Source organism: Haliaeetus leucocephalus, unplaced genomic scaffold, assembly GCF_000737465.1.
Source record: "Haliaeetus leucocephalus isolate CR32 unplaced genomic scaffold, Haliaeetus_leucocephalus-4.0 Scaffold556, whole genome shotgun sequence".
NCBI lineage: Eukaryota > Metazoa > Chordata > Aves > Accipitriformes > Accipitridae > Haliaeetus > Haliaeetus leucocephalus.
Genome location: NW_010972992.1, coordinates 3,415,267 through 3,436,843, shown reverse-complemented (window position 1 = coordinate 3,436,843; position 21,577 = coordinate 3,415,267). Strand labels below are relative to the sequence as shown.

Here is a 21,577-nt window from a genome sequence, read left to right as displayed (position 1 = left end):
TGCCGGCAGCGGGAGGGGCGGGACGCCCCCGGCGCCGTAGCGGCGGGTGTCAGCCAGCAGCTCCAGCCTTAGGTCAGCACACGGCTGAGGTTTGGTCTCTGCCGCCCGGGTGACCGCACCGAGGGGAAAAAAAAACAGTCTGGGGCGGGCCTGGAGGAGTTTTGCGTAATTCCAGTGGCAGTTTACCCCTGTTATCGTAGCAGAGCCGAGTGCGGGAAAGCAAGTTATACTCTACCAAACTTTATTCCACCGTGTACTAAATAGAGGAGCAAATTTTGTGGCGTGACTTCGATGTGCATGCACATCGTGCCACGGAGAGCTTTGTACTCCCGTGCAGCTCTCCAAAGACAGTAGCGAGCCATGCAGAAACACTGTGAGCTAAAATCAAGTGTGAAAATCCTGACCAGATAGAGCCAGTGAAAAAGCTTAGTGAAGGGGAGCAGACGAGGCACTTCCTTAACTTCTTCCTGCAAACGAGCTGATCGATTGGGCAGGGGGCACTGGAATCCGTAAAAACGGTGGGTGAGACCCTGTCCCTTGCACGTTTCAGTGGGGATGGTGTTTTCTCAGACGGTCTGGTGTGTTTTGAGGCTGCTTTAAAAGCGGAGCTCCGATCGTTTCAGTTTTTAGGAAGTCGCTGCTTTGCTTGGAGCACGTGTTGCACGTACTCATTGGAACATCTGCATTGGCAGCTGCCTCTGTTTAAAAAGACAGGCAGCCAACTCCAGCCAGAGTGCACAAAGCAGTACAAACATAGAAACAGGAAAAAAAATACGCTTGCTGGGTTGGCATAGCTGCAGAATGCAAACAGAGCTGTCAAATATGGGCAGTCTGAGTACAGCAGTATAAACAACAATGCATTCATGGTTTCTCGTGTGCAAAACCCCTTTCATTTTAGAATGGAGAGGTTTAACTTCATTAAAATGAGAAACTTGAAATTTCTAAAATTCTAGATTGAGTCACAGATCTCAATCTCAGGTTTGAAGGTGAGGGCCTGAACACCTTTGCTGTGGCTCCAGGCTTAAAGTGTTGAGGCTGCTAAAGATTGATCAGGGGCTTTGTCCAGGCCTGTAAAGCCTGAAGAATCTGAAGAAATCTAACATCAATATCTGTTTTCTTTCTTTCTTTTTTTTTTCGCCCTCTTTTTTTATTTAGTGAAACTGGCAGCTTTGCAAAAGGAAGTTTCCTGAAATCACCGTTTAGGGAGAACTAGTATTTCCTTGGATTGTTGCCTGTAGTACATCGTTTGAGCATGAGGACTATTCTGTTTGCCTGGTAATTATGAGGGAATTCCTGCTTCGGGGAGAGGGAATGGAAACAAAGTGCTTTGAACACACTCAAGAATATTCTCAGTGAACAAACAAATAGTAATGGTAGTTTTCTGGGAGGATGCTATTATGAAGCATGGAGAATATTAGTTAACTACAGTGTGGCCCTTCTAACATGCTTATTTTTTTCTCCTCTGAGATCATACCTTCTTGATTTTATTTTGAAAATCTGAATCCTATAATATCGGTGATTTCCGTTAATTTAAAGAGGTGATTTACTGACAGAAAATGGCCACAGAATTTTACACAGCCAATTTTTTTTATTAAAACTGAACTCTGCATTGAGGGAGGCTTCTGTATTATCCTAATGCCTTTATGATGCCCTGTATGTTTCCAGCCATGTACTCCATAGCCCCGGTCCAGCTGAGCAAAACATACTGCATTGAGGCATTGCGTTTCTTTGTTATCTCAATGCACGTGCCACACCATTGCTCAGCACACATCCTTCACTTTTTATGCCTCTGCTAAACCACTCAGTACTGCTCCTTTCTCCCAGACACCTTACCTTCCTGTTGTAACATGTGCTCCATGGGCCAAGCTCAGGTGTGGCTGAGGACTCAGTGCCTCTTTCAGTGATGGCTTCAGTAGTATACTGCAAGGTTTCTTTCCATCTACTTTATGTCTTACAGAATAGCACGTAACATTTATACAGCCTCTGTCATTCTGTGAGTTCTTTGCAGACAATTAAATTTTATTGTTCACACCTTACAAGAGAGAACATAAGTAGTCTCTTAATGTTGCTTTCAGTAATGGAAGCAAAGTTGGGTTTAATTATATACAGTGCCTAAGAAAATGGCACTGTGGCTTCTAGGTATTTGCTTCAGTAGTAACAATGTGTCACTCAAGGCCTCACATAAGGTGTGTGTCAGTGATAGCTCCTCACCTGGTGTTCTGCAGGCTCAAAAAGGTTTCCCGGCATCTAAGTCTTAGATTCACTGCAGTATAAAAGTGAGCCTAAACCCTTTTTTTTTTTTTTTTTCTTTTTTTTTAAGTGTAATTTTATAAGACAGGTTTATTTTGCCCCTTCTCAAAGTTAGGCAGAATAAACTAGAAGATGCATGGGTAAGTCATCAGGACTAGAGCACGAAAACCCAGTGCAAGGACAAAGAGATAAATGTAAGACTTAAAGACATATATATGGCCAGAGAAAAACAGTTAGTATAGGAAGCAAGACCGCAGCAGATTTTGTGTTTGCCAAGGAAATACATGAGGTGATATGACAGGTGGGAAGAAGGTATTTAATAAGGGCTTCCAGTTTCCAGAGCTGTGCATAATCCCTGTCTGTTTTGCTTTTTTCACACTTAATGACTGTGTCAACCAGATGCAGCGCAGCACTAACTGAAGCTGGCCAGAAAGTGAGCCCCCTCCTCCTACACGTTTGCTTAACCCACGTTTCTTCCTCTGCAGATCCATTGCCCGGTGTCCCACGGCTGTGCTGTAACGGCCCCCCCGGCAGCAAGCCTTGCTGGACCCCGCACCCCAGGTAAAGTTGCTGCAGCTCCGGGATCAACCCCCACCGGCTTCGCGTCCCTGCCAAAGCCAGATGTTCCCTTGCTTTGCACAAGCCTCGGCCCCAGAGCTTCCTGCTCCCTCTCCCAGATCGGCCCCAGCTGCCTCCCCGCCTCTTGCGGGGGCCGGGGCGGCCCGGGAGGAGGAGCCGCCGCCTCCCCGCTTCCTCCGCCCGTCCCCGCCGGGCGGGTCTGGTGCGTGGCACAGGCTCCGGCAGCTCCGGAGCTTTCTAGAGCCGCCGTCCGCCGGGTCCCTGCGGAGCGGAGCGGAGCGGCGCCCGGGTCCGTCCCGCAGGCAGCGGTCCCGGTCGGTATCGGCTCCCGGACCGGGATCCGGGCGGGGAAGTCGCCTCCATGGTGCCTCCGGCGGTGCTGCTGCCCTGGGTGGTGCTGGCGCTGCTCGGGGCGGAGGGCGGCGGTGCCTCCGAGCAGGAAGGTAAGGGGGGGTTCTGCTGCGGGGCAGAGGGTGGGGACCGGCAGCACGGGGAGCTGGTGGCCAGGCCGGTGGACGGGCACGTCCGCGGTCGGGGCCACCACTGTCCTTAGCGCCCCGGTCCAGCTCAGAGGCATTGCCCGACCCGAGAGTAGTGCCCGCTGCAGAGCCCGAGCCCCTGGGCGGCATCTACTGCTTGCTGCCGAGTTCTGAGGCAGTGCACAGGCCGGCGTGGGTGTCCTCTGCACATGCTTCTTGGGCGCCTCAGTTACCAGACAGGCGCTCACAGCTCTGAGGTGTGTGAGACGAGGCTTGGACACCATTTCATCCCAATAAAGTGCTCGCAGTCCCTTGGGTAACGTCCCACCTGGGTCAGCCCTTCCTGGTTTTGAACTGACACGGTTCAAGAATTAGTTAACAGGCGGCATTTGATCCCAGAGTGGCCACACTGTGACCTGAGATCCGGGATGCTCCTGAAATAACATCAGTCTAGCCCCACATAAACAGTTGGTAGATGCTCTGAAGAGTAGTTGGTAGAGCAGTGGAGGATTAGGGCAGCCAGAGCGTCAGCCAGGCTGACAGAGAGGTTCACACACTGTCATTTTGCCAAGAAGTTTGGATAATTATCTCTCTCTTCATTAGAGAAGTGGCAATTAAGAGGAGATTTCGTCTTCAGAATATTTTCCTTCACAATATGTGATTCTCGTATAATTACCTTTACTATATATATTACTTAATACAGCTAATGTGTATCCATGGGAGTGTTGGAAGGGGAGTTCTTTAGCTGTAGTGGCATAACTAAAGCAAAATCTTTTCAGCATTTAGGATAACTATTAGACAAATACAAGTAAGCAATTAACTTCTGTGCTATCCTGCCCATATCCCACACACCCCAAATCTTCCATGTTTTTAGTAAGGTTTTAGAGCGCACTAGAGATATAAAATTGAGTGCTAGGAAAAGAGAACAAGGTATGTTGGTTAGGAAGAGGGATTTGGAATTAACTGCTTTTTGAACACATCACTTCTGGCGTGGCTCGAAGAAAAAATGCCTTACCTTTTCTGTGCCTCAGCTTCCCCAGAGTAATATGAGAATGATACCTACCTTCTCCCTTCTATGTTCTTTTACATCCCTGCAAAAGCTCTAAGCATAGTTATTTGTAGTTAATGGAATCTTTAAAAAAAACTTTCATAAATGTAGATTTAATACAGAGATTATATTATCCACTATTAAATTGTGCACTGATTTTCTCTATTTGATCCTTGTATTAATGGTATTTTCTTGGACACTATCTTAACAGGAAGTGGCACAGTAAGATTTCCCAAAGCACAGCCTAGGGATAAATTCATTCCTTGTCCTAAAATGCAGCTGCAGCTGTGCTTTCCCTGTAGAGTCAGAGTGGAAGTAAATAACTCTAAAATTTTTTGTGACTGATATCATCTTGTCACTGATTTTTACTGTTTGTACCCAGTCATTTCACTGCAATGTTGATATCAGAGTCCCTGTTCAGTGCTTTGTCCCTACAGGATCCTTTCCACCTATAGTGCTCAAAAACCCTCACAAAAGTGGTACATGTCCTCTATTACAATTTTACAGATGGAAAAACAGAGGGATAGCAAGATTGACTCCATGTTCCATAGCAGAGCTAGCAGTACAGTCCAGCTCCCCTGGTTCCTACTCCATTGCTTGCTTCGTTAACCACACTGTGTTTGTATTTTGCAGCCATACCATTATTAAATGTATTTATACGATTTCTAATTGTCAGCATGGCCCAAGGAGTCTCTGGGCCCAGGAGGCCCAGCTTAATGGAATAGGCTACCCTTTCTACATAGGAAAAGTAACTGTGACGTGAAAGTAGGGAAGCATAAATCTGCTTTTGGAGGTTTAAAATGTTGCATATGATACTGAAATTAAAAGGGTTTACTGCTCTGTCTCTGGAAATACCTATCAGCTGAACCAATGTTCAGCAAAATCTTCGAGAAAGAGAAGAAAGGGTTAAAGGAGAAGGAGCGGAGGCAACATAGCTCAGCACAAGCTTCTAGTACTGGACTGAAGGAATGTCTCTTGGGATGGAAAGCTCTCGCTACTGCAGAGATTTCTCCGAACAGAAACTGAGCTTAATGTCTCTCACAGTCTTACCCCCACAGACCAGTAATGAGAGGGGAATCTGTAACTTGGAATTCTGCTGGGGAGGATAATTGTGCTGGCTTTTCCATGCTCCAGTGAGTTTGCACGGTGAAACCTTTTCTGTCTTAGAAATAGGACACCGCTTCCTGTTCATCCATGTGAGCCTTTAGCTCTCGCATCTTGTCCAGCAAACTTTTGGCACTCATATCATAAACAGTTTGTTGCTTTCTTGGGGTGACGGCATGAAAATGAGTTAGTGATTATTTAATGTGAGATGCCTGAGAATTCAAGCTAAAATAATTGCACAGCAGTCAGGCTCTTTTCTTTCTTTCCTTCTTTTACCATTAACATACGCTTTCTCCTCTCCTTTCAGGTACTAGAATTTGATGTTTGTCTTTACATTCCTCTCTGGCAAGCCCACGTTTGCCACTCTCTTCATTGGCAGCATGATCTTCACCTTCTCAGAAATCATGAGCTCAAAGCTATCTAATAAAGCTGCCATGGTTTTCTGCATGCCATCGTATGGCTAGAAACTTTAATGGCTTTAGCATATTCCCTGAGGAGATATCTATTTTACTCATTTGTTTGCACCCTCTGGCTGGACAGGACAAAAGGAACTGGAGCATGCTGGAGGAGCTGGATTAGGAATGCACTTTATACGTCTAAAAACCTGCCTTTAAAAACTGCACAAATGCAGGATTCACATTCTTTTATTCATCACTCCCTTTGCCTGTCTGTGTGAATGTGTAAAAAATACAATTAGAGCTGACCTTCTATTGACTGTTCTCAATCTCTCCTCTCTTTTTATTCTGATGCAGGTAAAGGATTTTAGGAATTTCATTGGGAACATCCTCTTTCTTCCTACTTTGGAGTCTTACACTTGTTTTCTTACTTTTGGTGCCTTTTGGACTCCAGCTCCTAGATCCTTCCTCTCTAAGATCAGACAGAGTATCAGTTTGGGTACACTAGTAAGATGCATCTGGTACATCCATTGAAAAAAATCATTGTTCTAAAAGAAGCCCGCTGAAGCCAAGAAAATGTGCTTTCAGTTTTTCCTGGTATTTTCTGGTGTTAAAATCGGATGGCCAGGATTTGCATTTAAGCACTGTTGCCAGAGCCTATATAAATTCCTACTTAAGCAAAAGTGTTAGGATGAAGTATAGCGTTTAATCATTACAATGAAGAAACCAGAGCTTCTGCATAAAAATCATATTCCAGTGGTACTATAGAGAAACTTCTGAAAGAGACCTTCAGGATTTAGCTTTGTCATTTTTAAGGGACTGGAAAAGAAAAGCAAGTTTGGGAGGAGAATGTAAATGAAAATTATGGCAGAATTAAATTCACATTGTGTATGTCTGAAAAAATCTGGAAAACACCTCAGGAATGCAGTACAAAATTGGAGCAGCCATGGAGAGGGAATAATAACATTCAGCCTAATTTTGGTCTTCCCTACACCCAGTCAATGCTGAGTGACAAAAAAGCAACTCTGTGGGGAACAGGAAGCCAACTACACTAAATGGCTGACTTCCAAATGGGCATTTTGTAGTAGTTCTATTTTTTATCTTCAAGTTTAATTTCCTTCACACTCTATGTGACAGAAGAGAATTGTAGCTTTCAATAGCAGGGCAAAAAAATCACTTAACACAATATATTTTCTTTTTCTAGCTCATAACTCAGGCAATGAAATTGTATCTTCACATAATCTCTCATTTTATACCCAGGACCGAGTTCTAATCTCTGCTGCAAAGGAAGTCCTGCTTTGCTGCAATTAGTTTTGGGTTCTTCAGTCAAACCCTGAAATTTGGTGTTCTGTCCCCTGTGATAGTTCCGCCAGTAAAACACGCTTTCATTTTCCCTCTACGAACCTTTGATGAGTTGGTGCCAAGAAAATCCAGGCAGCAAATAAGTAGGATTTGAAGCTGGTTTTCTTCCTGAGGTTGAAGCTTTGTGGGCAGTGAGAACACCTATAGTGCTTAACATTGTACAGTGTAGAGATAATTGAGTGAGGTGTAAGCAAGCTGTTTTCTTCTCAGCAGGATATGGTAGCTCCACAGCTAGACTACCTCCCTTGCCTGATTTAAAATGAACCTGATCATTTTTCAGTGTCATATAGAACAGACCTAACCTGTGTCCATGAACAGCAGTGACTGTTTGCACAAAAGTTGGGACTCCTGGATTCTATTGCTGGATTCATGATCGACTTAAAGAATGTACTGGGAAAGTAACTTTGCTTCTCAGTGGTTGGATTTTGACTTCCCTTTGTCAAATTTGTCAAGTACCTTTAAGACTATTGATCTCTACCTTGGCTCAGTATCTGATAGTAAAGCCTCTTCGTTAGGTGTGGTTGTGAAAACAATGCAGGTTGAATGTGTCTCTTTTGCTTTCTCCTGTATGCAGAAAACCTGCTGGTTCTTACTGTTGCCACCAAGCAGACTGAGGGATTCCAACGCTTTAGAAGATCAGCCCAGTTCTTCAACTACAAAGTCCAGGTGATGGCTAGCAGCCTCAGTAGTGGTTGGTCAAAGGGAATTTTGAACTGTGGAATGGGTAAGATTTGGCCACAAAGTGATTAAATAAAAGCTTAAGAGGGGACATACCTACTCAGCTGGCTGAAAAATCTTGTGACTGGGGCATTTCTGAAGCAGTGTCTTATTCCTTCCTGAGTGTTGGCTTGAGGTGAGATCCATAAGTTCTGCTCAAGGGAGCCCCATGGCACCTTTCCATCGCAATGCCAAAACACACAGTAGAGTGTGCTCCTGTCCCTGTTGCTGAGAGTTACTGTGGTACATGTTACTCTGTCCATCCCAGAGAATGCTTCAAAGGCTGGCATACCTAGTCCATCTGTCCTGATGCTGTTTTTTTCTGTTGTGATTTGCATTGGGAGTTATCAAGTCTAGCAAGGTTGTGGGTTCTGGTCCTTTCCTGTGAGTCTTGCTGGGAAAGAGACCTGTTCAGTAGACCCTGTGCCTGTTGTTCTTTAGGTGCTGGGGCTGGATGAGGAATGGCAGGGTGGAGATGACAAGAAGCCAGCAGGAGGTGGGCAGAAGGTCCGTCTCTTGAAATCAGCTTTGAAGCAGTATGTGGATAAGGAAGACCTCATCATCCTTTTCGTAGACAGGTAATGGGTTGGAAAATATTTGCCATGAACTGAATCATAAGGCTGTTTGAACAGGTTCTTACTAAGAAGAAATAAACTGTGAAGTAGATTGCTTTTGGAAGGTGTATCCAGACGTCTATTTTTTTCCCCCTGAATTCTCTGCAGTTGCCTAAGAGTTGCTTAGAGCTGCATCCGTGGCAGCTGGGGAGGTCTGATCAGAATAGGCTGATTCCAACTCTTGCATAAAATTGATAGTGTTGTACCTGTATCTGCCAGGGTGGAATTTGGCTGCCTCTATCTGCACAGAATGAGCAGACAATTTCTGTGGATCTAGGCAGGCCTTTCTTACCAGAACTATTTGTTTTATAAGGTGAGGCAGGCTGCAACACAATCCTGAGAGCCAAGAATTAGTCTGCCAGAGAAATGTGAAGAGGGAAAAGGACAGTTTGGAGTCTCATTGTCTTTTCATATGCCCAGCAACAGGCAGGTCTGGGATCCCTGTATCTGTCTCTGGCTCCCATGGCAGGGAGATCATCTTTTGCAGCTCTGAGTGTCTACGTGTGTTTGGAGAAGTTGGGAATGATTAATCTCTGGAATGAGCAACTTTTTCACTCACTAAAATGAGTTTGAAGTATGCAAATCCTTTTGCAGAAAATGCAAAATGTCGCCTGGGAATTAGTCAGTTCTACCCAGTACTGAAGAGACAGTGGCTGGAGTGCAGCATCCAGTGACTAGTGTCCAGTATAGGTTCCTCCTGAAGATTTGCAGGGAGCTCAGTGGAGAGTTGCAGCATGCCAAAATATGTAAAAAGCATGACCTATGGGTTTGTTTAATCTAGAAAGGAATGGCAGTGTAATTTTTCCTCCAATAAGTTAAAAATTGTTACACTGAGAGCACCAGGGGTTCACAGTTCTAAATGGGGGCAAAACAAGAAGAGATCAGCTTGTTTTGCAGCTTGGAAGATTTGTTTTTATCATCAGTGAAAACTTTGTAGAAATAAGAATGGGCGTAAGTTGCCCCAAGCCACTGTGGAATCTTCTGCAGTGGAAAGTAACATCTTCCATCCTGTGAATAAGATTGGACTTTAATTAGCTATAATTGTGACAAAAAATGTAATACTGTGAAGCAGAACTAAAAGAAAGGAATTCCTAAAGAATTAGCTGTTTCTAGAAACTTCACGCTGACAAGTTTTTCTGACTCCATTCCTTTTTGTCCCTTTCTTGTCTGTCTTTTACTCTAGCTATGATGTACTCTTTGCTTCGGGCCCTGCAGAACTGCTGAAGAAGTTCAAACAAGCCAAGAGCAAGGTGGTCTTCTCAGCAGAGAACTACATCTATCCTGACAGAAAGTTGGAAGCCAAGTACCCTCAGGTGCGAGATGGAAAGCGCTTCCTGGGTTCTGGAGGTAAGATGCAGAATCTTCTTTCAGCTGAGAACCTCTCTCAGCTTTTTCCTCCTATTAAAAGGCCTTTGGAAAAAGTAGCAAGGGACCAGGTTTGGAAAGAATCTTTATAGAAGATGGCGCAAATCGAAGCGTTGTGCATAACTGGCTGGAATGGAAAGATTAACAATGCTTCTGTCTTTTACCTGCAGGAGGGGACATAGCTATGAATTGCCTGTAGAAGGATAGGAACCTGCTCCCTATTCCTTCTCCCTTTTCAGTGAGACTTGTCATTCAGGGTGTGGGTATCTGAGCTTTTCTGATGCTGAAGATTACAGGTTTGATCCTGGTGTCATTCCAAGTTGGGAAGTGCGGTCTAGACATGCCTTTGCTGAAAGCTGGTGTATCTCTGCAGTAACACAGGGTGGACTGAGACTGTGTGTGAAAGAAGTGAGAGTGTGTGTATGCAGGAGTACTTCTCTTTTTTGGTTGTCTGGGTTGAAACACCTCTTCATACTTATTCCCACAGGCTTCATAGGCTATGCTCCAAACCTGAAGAAGCTTGTGGAGGAGTGGAAAGGACAGGATGATGACAGTGACCAGCTCTTCTATACGAATGTCTTCTTGGATCCAGAAAAAAGAGTAGGTGTAGCTAGATTTTGGGATTAGGAGGAGTCATCTGAGAAGCATTGCTGCTAATCCTCTATGCAGGATCCCTGTTGACAGTAAAAGAAGTTAATCACATACATATTGACTCTTAATTACTGCTCTGGCATCCTTACATGGAAAAGGCCAGTAGTATGTATAGTTACCCATTTCCGTTCTGAAAATTTGCATTCTAGCCACTACCCCTTTGTTCAGTTATTAGCAGTTTTTATCTTTAACCTTAAAATGTGAATAGGAAGATAGGTGTCTTAAAACAAGTCTGGAAACTCATACCAGTATCTGTATGTGCTGATGTTTAAAGCTATTGAGTGTGGCAGAACTAACCAGCCTCCTTCCGGGGGATGTGAAACCCAGACTTTAAGCATGTATCTTCCCTGCAGAGTACAGTGCTGACTTACAGATATCCAACCTAGCACTAAAGTACATTTTAAGTACAGGGGCAGATGAGGCCCGAGCAGGTTTGAGGTGATGAAAGGGACAAAGGTTCACAGCCTTTTAGCCACTCTTGTGCCACAGGATAGGGACTGTAGACATCACAGTGGGTAGCCCTGCTGGAACAAAGAGGCTGCCACTGCCTTCAGCAAACACTTCCAGATCCTGGCCGACAAAATCTGCGTCAGCCTCTGTAGCATGCCACGTAACATCATACAGCAGCCTGGAATGGACCCTGGAAGCACCATTGCCATTCCAGCACCGTGTGGTGCACTGGCTGAATCATCCAGCCCACGGGGTGATTCTGCTTCTGTTGTCCCTGCCCCGTTCTGCATTACACAGTGCAGTCTGTCCGTGAGGGACACCACAAATGCATGGGAGCTAAGAAGTCAAACTGTAACAGTAAAGTCAAGAGGAAACATTAGATATAGGAAACTGCTTTCAGACTGGTTAGAGAAGGAGTTGCACTTTTTTACCAGCAGGACTGGTAAAAAATTCAGAACAGCTGCACTTTTTTACTTCCCCAAATCTGATTATGGCCTGTGATATTTTGACATGACCAGTTCTTTTAATGTTCTCATCTGCAGTTCTGGCCCTGTGCCACACAAAGGCTGAGTAATTCCACTGACTTGGCATTCAGACAGCGGATGTTAGCACCCTGCTGTCCTTTCCAGTAATCAATCTTAATAGATGCCTGGAGGGACACCGAACTCTGTTAAGTCAGAGCTGGATTTTAGTCTGACAAAAACCCAGTCAGAGTGTGGCTTGCAGCAGGGGATAAAAACAAAGATTGCACAAGCTGGCCTTGCACCTTTACTGTGTTCTGGTTTGACACCGGTATCTGGGACAACACTTGGGGTAACACTTGTCCTGTGGATAGATGGCAAGAAACCGTCGTCAGAGCAGATGTTTTTTGCTATCTCGGCATTCCTGCATGTTATACGTGGGTTTTATGTGACTGTGCCGCAAGTGTACTTCATTAATATGCTGCGTATTATTATTGGCACACCCACAGCAGTTTTAAAATGTTTATTTGCATGGTTTTGCCTAATACAATATGTTTAAATTGTTTTAGAAAATGGCGAGTTGTCCCAGATTCAAGTGAAAATGAGGGTTAGCTGGGAGTGGTTTAGATTTCAGAGCTTGGAGAGTATGGAAATGATTATAAGAATGTTATACATCTTCGCTCAGCATAGGGTCTCTCACATGTAAAGAACTTGTGTTCTAATTAAGGTTATTTATCTCATTCTTTTAAAGGAAAGTATCAACATCAGTCTAGACCAAAGAAGCCGGATCTTCCAAAACCTAAATGGAGCATTAGGTGAGATGGAAGAAGGAAGCTCATTTCTCCTTGGAATGCAACTGCATGTTGACACCAGAAATAAAGTTGTGGCTGAGGGGATTAAATTTCAGAAATTCCTGTCCCTGCAGAATAAGCTTCAGTAAAAAGCCTCTGCCAGAGTTCTGAGCTTTATTTGCAATTCCACTGCGACCAGCTAGGTTCTCATTGCAATCCCCTCTTCACGTGGGGGACTGCAGGTCAGGTTTTCCATCTTACGCCTCCTTGCCACTTTGATCTCCAAGCATGTCGGATTGCATTAGCCTTGGGGATTGAAACTGGGAGGGACTTTCAGTGCAAGTAGTAACACACAACTCTGCCTAGGGCTTGTCTGTCTTTCCGCTTCAGAACTGTGTCTGGAATGCCATAGAAGGTGAGATACAGCCAGATACTGCCTGTGAGCACTCACTGACCATACCAGGCTTCTGATCTGACCTGCTGATTGATTGATTTTGCTAGTCCTGGCAAAAGTGATTCACTTACTCTCCTGACACTACTGCCTAATGTTTTCAGTTTATAGTCTTGCACTACTCCATCTTTATTCCAGCCAGGTAAAAAATTATAATGGCAGTGTAGTTTTTGGCTCTTGTGCTCATTATAACAATGATAGACTGGAGCTTGGATCTGTACTAGTCTGTTTTCCAAAGGATTTTGTGTGGTTGTGTTGAGGAGACATCTTGGATGATCTCTGCCAGGAGGGTGGACTTTTGTCAGGGGTGAAAAAGAGAGGCAGCAGGTGCATAGAATGCTTAGGTGAGAAGGGCCGGAGTCCTCCCTGGCCATCAGTAGCTGTTCCTCACTGCACAATTTGTCAATGCCAGTTTTGAAATACTGTTTCAGTGTGGCTTCTGCCACTTCCTAGTAGAAGGCATATTTGTCAGCCCAGCAAGCTGCATTCTTTGTCCGACTTTCCAGCCATCCTCCTGTTACCTCACAGGATCATTCTGAACAGTTTTTCTCCTTTTCAGATGTGGTCTGTAGCCCTTAAACTACTTGTGCATGGTTATCCGCGTCCATGCTTTCATCTTTCAGCAGTTGTTCAGTAGAAATGAGGCATGGTGCTGCTAATTATCAATAAAAGCCTTCCTGTGATAACATGATGGCAATGTCATTTCCAGATGAGGTAGTTCTGAAGTTTGAAAACTCACGAGTGAGAGCAAGAAACTTGTTATATGACACTCTGCCTGTGGTGATTCATGGAAATGGACCCACCAAGGTAAGTGGGCGTCCTGAGAGAAAGATTTGGTATGTATTTGTTGCAAAGTGACCCTTTAGGCTAGAGTGTATCAAGTTACTGTCTTCCCATATATTGACTTTCCCTGTGTGCATTTATATTTGAGAAACAATAAGTGGTCCAGGTCCATAGCAGCAAGATGGGTCTGGCTCAAAGATCAGCATGTAATTGGACCCTCAGGCTGTCATGCTTTTCAGATTCTTAAGTCCAAGAAACGTAAACGAAGTTCTGATGACAGGTGATCTTACACTGGGGGTGGATGCAAAGAAACTCCCCTGCCCTGTAATGTGTAACATGGCAAATTGCCTTTTGCAGCTGCAGCTAAACTACCTGGGAAACTACATTCCTCAAATATGGACGTTTGAGACCGGCTGCACTGTGTGTGATGAAGGTCTGCGAAGCCTCACAGGGTTCAAGGTAAGGCTGATGTCTGTTCAAAGCTCTCAAGACAAGTCTTGCAATTACTATGGGATCTTATGTGTCTGATGTGGTACATGAGCCGCGACTTCTCTCCTCTTCTCACTGAATGTAGGATGACGCATTGCCAATGATTCTGATTGGCATTTTCATCGAGCAGCCCACTCCGTTCCTCTCCCAGTTTTTCTTGCGGCTTCGTAACCTTCATTACCCAAAGCAACGAATCCAGCTCTTTATTCACAACCATGTAAGTAAAGTTGTCCTGTGATGGTCTTGGCAAATGTGAGGAAAATGTTGCTCATCTAGTTTGGCGTTTTCAAGAACAGGAGGCCGAGCAGCCTGAGATGAGCCCATCTTATCTGTTTTTCTTTATTTTTCCTTTGGCATAGGAGCAACATCACTTGATGCAGGTGGAGTCTTTTGTTAAAGAGCATGGCAAAGAATATCTTGCTGTCAAAGTGATTGGACCAGATGATGAGGTGGAGAATGCTGAGGCGCGTAACTTGGGCATGTAAGTGAAGAGGCCATACATGATGGCTAGCAGAGTCAGCCTGTGTTCAAACTAAGGCAGTCATTTTTTTCTGAGGATCATCACTGTCAAGTGGATGCTTCTCTTCTTTCAGTTGCCCTTTTCTTTCAATTTTGCTAGCATTAAGTCCCCACGCCCATTATATATTGGAAAAAAAAGCAGCTTCCGTACCAGCTCCCTCTCTCCAGTTTCAGAAATGAAGTTCTCACTAGTCCTTTGCTCTGTTAGGATAGCCCGGTACCTCCCACCCTCATCAAGCAGTCTATATACCCAGTCATAGATCACAAAGAGTTTGCACCTGTATCTCTGAAGAGGAGGAGTGTAGTAGTAAAACTATGAGCTAGTGGCAGAGTATCTCCCTGTCTGTGATCAGGAGGTGTGAGTTTGATCTTAGGTCTGGATTTGGGCCAACTGCAAATAGGAACCTCTTCAGTTTGAGCTGAGGGTACAGTTTGCTAAACGCAATTTTGGCTGTGTGTCAGTGTCTGCTATTGGATACTGAATCTGATGTGCTTGTACTATGCTAGCCCTCCGAGTTGTTACATTAAACTGAACTTTTCCGAGCACCCAGAAGGCGACCTTTAGACTACAAGGTGAAGGAATTCCTGGTGTTCTGTCCCTTGTCTTGCTCTGTTTTAGGAGGATTTTGGTGTGACTTTTCTTGTTCTCTGGCTATAGGGATTTGTGCAGAAAGGATCCTGACTGTGACTATTACTTCAGCCTGGACGCTGAGATAGTTCTGAAGAACACAGAGACTCTAAGAATCCTGATTGAACAGAACAAGTGAGTTCTTTGGTCTGAGCAATCCTTGCTGGTCATGTTTCGCACAAGGAATACAGTGAACTCTTTTATCACCGAGATGTATAAGGCACTAGGAGAACTGTGTCAGAGCTGGAATGTTAGACAAACACCTCTTATTTGGTCTGGTTTTTTACTGTAGTTGTAATCCCTGGATTTTAGGCAGTGGATGTGAATCATCCCTAGTTTTGTCTTTATATAGTCGCTAGAACAAATCAGATTCTAAGAAACCTGCTGCAGGGTCCAGTTAGATAGGAGATTGTGGCCATATTTGCCCTTTCTTACGTGGAATTTTATTCCAGCAGTTAACAGAAGCAGCAACTCTGTGAGGGAGCGGGAATCTAACTCTTACGGTCCTGTGATTTGTAAATCTTTTCCTTTTCTTCCTGTGGTAGCATTCTGTCCTGCAATTCCTTTTTATTTTGTGCTCGCAGGCTGGTGATTGCCCCACTGGTAAGCCGCCATGAGAAGTTGTGGTCAAATTTCTGGGGAGCGCTGAGCCCTGATGGATACTATGCCCGCTCAGAAGATTATGTGGATATTGTTCAAAGGCGGAGGGTGTGAGTATGCAAAGAGAGCTTCTTACTGATACAATCCCTCAAATCTAAAGCTTGCTGCAGCACATTATCATCAAACTAGCTAATGTCAAAGAACCAGAGCACAGCTGTCTTTGTGTACAGAAAAGGAAAAGAAGTCTGTATTCCTATTTGGAAGCTGCTCTGTGTTCTCCCCTGAGCAGAGATGATAACGTACTTTGGGCAGATTTTCTTATGATCAGAGTAAGGGTTTGAGGGTCCTGACTCCACTGAAACCACTTCATCTTACTCATGTCATGTTTTCCCACCTGTGGATCATAGTTAGTGTGATCCTTAAAATCCTTAAAGTGCTGTTTAATCTTTGTCAGATAGTCTTCATAAAATACCAGGTGATCCTTGAATGGAAGATTCACAAAATATAACTGTTGGTTCATTCATATTCTTGAGGGGCCCTCTTTTTTTTTAGGCCATTATGTGTGTGATAAATGCTGGAAATCAGCTTATGCACCTTTGGCTAGTTCAGGTTTTTTAAATCACTGGTAAAAAATATGTTGATCTCTCTGGGAAGAGATTCAAGCCATTAATTATGTCCCTAGCAAAAACACACAGTACCAATTAATTGCTTTCACAGTGGACTATCATTTGTGCAGCTTAAAAGCTCTGGACAATATAAGTGATTTTTTCTGGAATGACAATCCCTACTGGTATGGTTTCTCCCTACTGCTCTGAGTTGGCCCATTTAGGCAAGCCTGGCTGATACTGCAGTGCTGCCTGCCATCTCATCAAATCCAGCAGTTTCTGTCTTAGTGGTATTTCAAGTCTTACTCTTCTATCTCTGTGTTTCAGCGGGCTTTGGAACGTTCCCTACATCAGCAGCGTTTACATGGTTAAAGCCAAGGCTCTGCGATCAGAGCTTGATGAGGCAGATCTCTTCCACAGTGGCAAACTGGATGCGGACATGGCTTTCTGCCACAACGTTCGGAATCAGGTCAGTCGAGGAGAGAGAAGCTGGCAGGGGAGAACTGCATGCCAGGGTGGAGGTGACACGATTAAGTAGTTTCAAGGCATTCAGCTCTGCCAGGGCATGGGACAGGATAAACCGGCGTTATTCAATACTGTGTAGGTTTGGAACAGTGTGGGATTTCTATCTTGCTGTGAAACCACACAGAGCCAGGGATCACTAAATGTGGATAACATTTTTGTTCTTGGGCTTATTCAGGGCTGTTCTAAATGGAATTGACAGGGTAGGAAGGAAGAACCTAATCTTACAGCAGCTGCTCTGCTCTGCTTCCAACGCTGGCTGACAAGAGGTACAGAATTACTGGCTCTGGCTATAACCTTTCAAAGTTCCTCATATTCAGCGTGGAAATTATACTGAGGGGACCCACAGGAGAAAGAATGAGTAAATGAACAGCTTGGGCAGAGCCATCATCACTGGGGATGTCCAGTGCTTATATTTCATAGTGGCTCACAGAAATCTGAGGCCTGGAAACAAAGCTTGGTTGTTTCCCTCTGTCCTGCAGGGAGTCTTTATGTACCTGACAAATCGGCATCAGTTTGGACACATACTGTCCCTGGAGAATTATCAGACAACTCACCTGCACAATGACCTCTGGCAAATATTCAGCAATCCTGAGGTGAGATAACCTGCATGCACAGCAGGCTTTGCAGTGTGGCACATGAAGATTTGATGACTGGCTTCACCAATAAGGAAGGTCCAGGCTTTGTAATAACGATGTCTCTCGGGTGGGATGAGGAGCGTAGTCATAGAATTTAAAGAGAGGGTGTTTATGTGATTTGTAACATCTGGATCTTCAAAGCCTGTGAAATACTGCTGCACGAGTGTCTGGCCTTTCATTGCCTCTTTAACCAGGCCCCACAGAAATGACTGGTTTGCTTATCTTTTCACTGCAGGACTGGAGAGAAAAGTACATCCATGAAAACTACACAGCAGCTCTGAAAGGAAAATTGGTAGAAATGGTAAGGAAACATCGCTCTTATCCATCAGAATGGGAGATTAGCGTCAGGACGATGCTTGTATCATCACTATTGTCGTTCTCAGGAATAAGCAGTTCAGCACAACCTTGTCTTTCAAATCCAGAGGAAACATAACCTTGAAAGTATTTTTAGAGCCAAATCATCCTTCCAGAAGTACATCTCCAGCTCTCTTAAGTGGAAGTGGGCCACATAAATCAGAAGACAAATCTCTATCCTCAATATTTTAGTTACTTTCCACTTAAACTGACTCAATCTACAGTCAGTTTAGTCTTACTCCTTTTGCCTCAAGCACCTGTCCTTGTTCCTGCTATTCTCACCTGCTTACTCTCTGCAGCCCTGCCCAGATGTTTACTGGTTCCCCATATTCACTGACACTGCCTGTGATGAGCTGGTGGAAGAAATGGAACATTATGGCCAGTGGTCCACGGGTGACAACACGGTAAGAAAAAGCAGGAGCTTTTTGATTTCTGGGTCACACCATTATCCATGTGTAATTGGTGGCAGCAGGGCCTCCTGTAAGAAAGTGTTAGATCCCACAGTTAAACCAGGAAACTGGAGGCAGTACGATTTTGTTCCTGATTAACTCTGTGATTTTGCCCCTGTTTTTAATTGTGAAGTAATTTTTCTGAGTCCTCTTTACTGTCCTCTGAAGCTACAGCATTCAGCCCTTCTGATGGTAATATTGTTTACCTTAAGTTTTAATTATTGTTTGAAATGAGTTTTCCATCCTGGAAATTCTGATAAATAAACGTCATATTTATTTGTAGTTACCAGAAACGAGTGCTTTTCATTCCTGAAGTCCAAGGTTCCCATCCTTATGGGTATTTTCATGATTCTATTTCAGGACAGCAGAATACAAGGAGGATATGAGAACGTCCCAACTATTGACATACACATGAACCAAATTGGCTTTGAAAGGGAATGGTACAAGTTTCTTCTGGACTATATTGCACCCATCACAGAGAAACTGTACCCAGGATACTATACCAAGGTATGTATACCCTAGCATCAAAACTCGTGGTCAGCTCAGCACCTGCTCCAGTTGCAACTTTGTGAAAAGACTGCTAGAGTCCTCTAGCAATACGCATACTATTTCCCAATATGGGGGAACTGACCCTGGAGTATGACGTAAGTATATGCATCAGAAAATAGGCACTTTCCCAGTGACATTCTCCTGCCTTATTGTTGCCTTCCTCTCTTAGCAGTGGGATGCAATTTAAATATTACACCCTGCTCTGCAGCTCAGTAGCCATGGACTACTGTAGCCCTGTAACAGATGTGCACTTTGTTCTTCTCTCCTGCAGACTCAGTTTGAGCTTGCCTTTGTAGTTCGCTACAAACCTGACGAGCAGCCCTCTTTAATGCCCCATCATGATGCTTCCACCTTTACCATTAACATTGCTTTGAACCGAGTTGGAATAGACTATGAGGTAAGTGGTTGCGAGTGTGTCAAGAATGCAGTAGAGCCTCTTGAGCAGTCCAGGCAGCTGAAAACCCTTTCCTTATCCATGTCTGGCTTCTTCACACTAAGGTTTGCAACTAATGACTGGGCTAGGGTAGAAAGAAGATTTTTGAATGCATCAGAACACAGGAGATTCCCCACGCGCCTTCTCACGTTTTCAGAATGGCTGCCAGGAGAAGGCAGAGACCCTTTCCCTGAGGTGCTTTTACCAAGCTGATGTGTCTCTTGTTTTGTTTCCATCAGGGAGGAGGCTGCCGGTTTCTGCGCTACAATTGCTCCATTCGAGCTCCACGGAAAGGGTGGACCCTTATGCATCCAGGACGCCTGACCCACTATCATGAAGGTCTTCCAACCACCAAGGGGACCCGTTATATCGCAGTGTCCTTTCTTGATCCCTAGAGCCATGCTTCACAGGAAGGACCTTTCCCTGGCCCTGCTCACTGCTGACTTTGAGTGGAAACAGGGAATGCTGCTGAGAGTTTGTAAGGCATTGATCAAAGCTATTCGGATATTGATTTTTAATGATATCTTAAGACTCCACTACTGGAAGATCTCCCTCTCTGATACTGCAGATAATATCTAGGAATATTGCTGTAGAATTTGGAAGGAGATTTTGTGCCTTCATTTTTGATTCTGCTCCTCATCCACTGTTTCTTGGAAATGCGATTTACTTGAACCTTCACCGATTGGTTGGCTTTACAAAAATGCTTTCTTGGACTGGAAATCCAGCTTTTTGGAGGCAAGTCACAAGCTCTCTCTCCAAGTAGCTGGAAGCCCATTTTCATCCACAGGATATACGAGACTGGACGTTAGACAATAATTCCTGGATACTATTCCAAATACCAACCAATCAGGGAGCTGACTCCAGGAGTCATAACAGTTAAATGTCATACCAGATGAAACTCAGTAATAAGAGCCTGAAGATCATCTGATTCCTTACCTCTTTGCAGTCCTTGGAAGCATATCACAAAGTTCAAAGCAGCAGCAGTGGCAATATAGGTGCTTCCAGTTAGCTAAAGGAAGATCCGCTAATGATACTTTACCTCTGGGATTAGACTGAAGAGATGAACGGTAGCCTCTCTATCTTCTATTACTGCAGCTAAAAGGAGCATGCATACCCAGACAAATTCAGACCATGTTGGTATGCCTAGATCAGTCAGGAGGGCTTCACTGCTGAATTGTCTCTGTTCTATCCCATGTTAAGATTGTCAAAAGCTCTAATCAGTCTCTGGATAACAACCCAGAGGTCCCAGTGGTCTTTGGTGGCCTCATGGTAGTTCTCAGAGATTGTTTTGATAATCTTCTTTGCATCTAATTTGAATGAGCCATCAAAGAGCTCTTCTCTGGTACTTAGGGGAAATCATTATTCAGTGTTTCTATTATTTGAGATTCCAAACCAAACACTCCACTGCAGACACTTCTCTGCTGGGGTCGAGGCTGGTAGAAATGAGTGGTTGGCAAGTGCTGAGATTGTGGTGAACTGGTAGGTGTAAAAATCTGTCTAGATTAGACCCATGGTTAGAGAGGGAAGGGGGAGAAACCTTTTCTGCCGTTGTCTGTGAGATACCTGCTCTGTATCAGACACCGCTGAGCTCTGGGTCTGCCAGACTAGTATGTTTCACAAGCAGTAAATACACATCATGGTTGTCCTTAGGAAAAAAAAAAAAAATCTTCCTCTTAGTTCTCTGTGTTTCCAGGTTCTACAGTCTGTCAGGTGTAGAGCCCTGTCATCTAGGATGGGTTGTATTAGTGCAGGCAGAATAGCTTTAGACATGTAAATTCTGGGAGGGAACTTTATACAGTTTGAATGGACCTGAGGAAGGCGACACAGACCTTTTCCTGCTGCTTTCCATGTGCTTTACAGGTCTATTTCGAGGCTACACACTCACGCATGCCCAAGGGAGAAAAAAATCAGGCAGGGACAATCAGTTTGAAAAGTAAAACAGTAATAAATCTTGTTAGGTGAATTGCAGAACTATCCGTTACCAAATGAAGGGATGCGATAGGCCAATCGTTGAGAAGATGTCCAAAGGGTGTATGTATTTATTCACCAGGTTGTTTGTTTGGGTTTTTTTTTTTTTTCCACTTATTTTGTTGTGCCTTTCCCCTGCCCAGTGCGGTGATTGGAATTAACGAGGCGTCTGTCACACGCGATGTACCGTTTCAGCCAGGGGAACTCGCATTAAACCCTTACTCCACCGCGACGCCGTCAGTGGCTTTCATTGCTTGGGGGGCCGCCGGGGGCCGTGCTGCCCCCCCCGCCTCCCGTGAGGCCTTGCGGGGCGGTGCCCTCAG

General features: G+C 44.5%; 1 protein-coding gene and 1 long non-coding RNA gene across 2 annotated transcripts; both read left to right on the top strand.

Annotated features, from left to right (window-relative positions):
* Positions 1–151: 151 nt before the first annotated feature.
* Positions 152–2,811, top strand: LOC104837881. Its single transcript, XR_774968.1, has 3 exons — positions 152–518; positions 1,156–1,275; positions 2,736–2,811. It is a non-coding gene; the product is annotated as an uncharacterized LOC104837881 (long non-coding RNA).
* Positions 2,812–2,918: 107 nt separating this feature from the next.
* Positions 2,919–20,919, top strand: PLOD1 (procollagen-lysine, 2-oxoglutarate 5-dioxygenase 1). Its single transcript, XM_010577303.1, has 19 exons — positions 2,919–3,272; positions 7,792–7,883; positions 8,376–8,512; positions 9,732–9,895; positions 10,401–10,513; positions 12,227–12,290; positions 13,427–13,524; positions 13,858–13,959; positions 14,075–14,206; positions 14,349–14,470; positions 15,167–15,271; positions 15,721–15,846; positions 16,669–16,810; positions 17,346–17,459; positions 17,737–17,802; positions 18,155–18,259; positions 18,665–18,811; positions 19,125–19,250; positions 19,526–20,919. Exons 1-19 carry the CDS (start codon positions 3,191–3,193, stop codon positions 19,679–19,681), a joined length of 2,193 nt encoding a protein of 730 aa, XP_010575605.1. The 5' UTR covers positions 2,919–3,190; the 3' UTR covers positions 19,682–20,919.
* The last annotated feature ends 658 nt before the right edge of the window (positions 20,920–21,577 follow it).

Bases quoted from the DNA above. Each gene is read 5' to 3' on its own strand.
- PLOD1 (XM_010577303.1), top strand. From the start codon at position 3,191: ATGGTGCCTCCGGCGGTGCTGCTGCCCTGGGTGGTGCTGGCGCTGCTC. The intron at 12,291-13,426 runs GTGAGATGGAAG...TGTCATTTCCAG, and splicing joins AAACCTAAATGGAGCATTAG to ATGAGGTAGTTCTGAAGTTT. The intron at 19,251-19,525 runs GTAAGTGGTTGC...TGTTTCCATCAG, and splicing joins GAGTTGGAATAGACTATGAG to GGAGGAGGCTGCCGGTTTCT.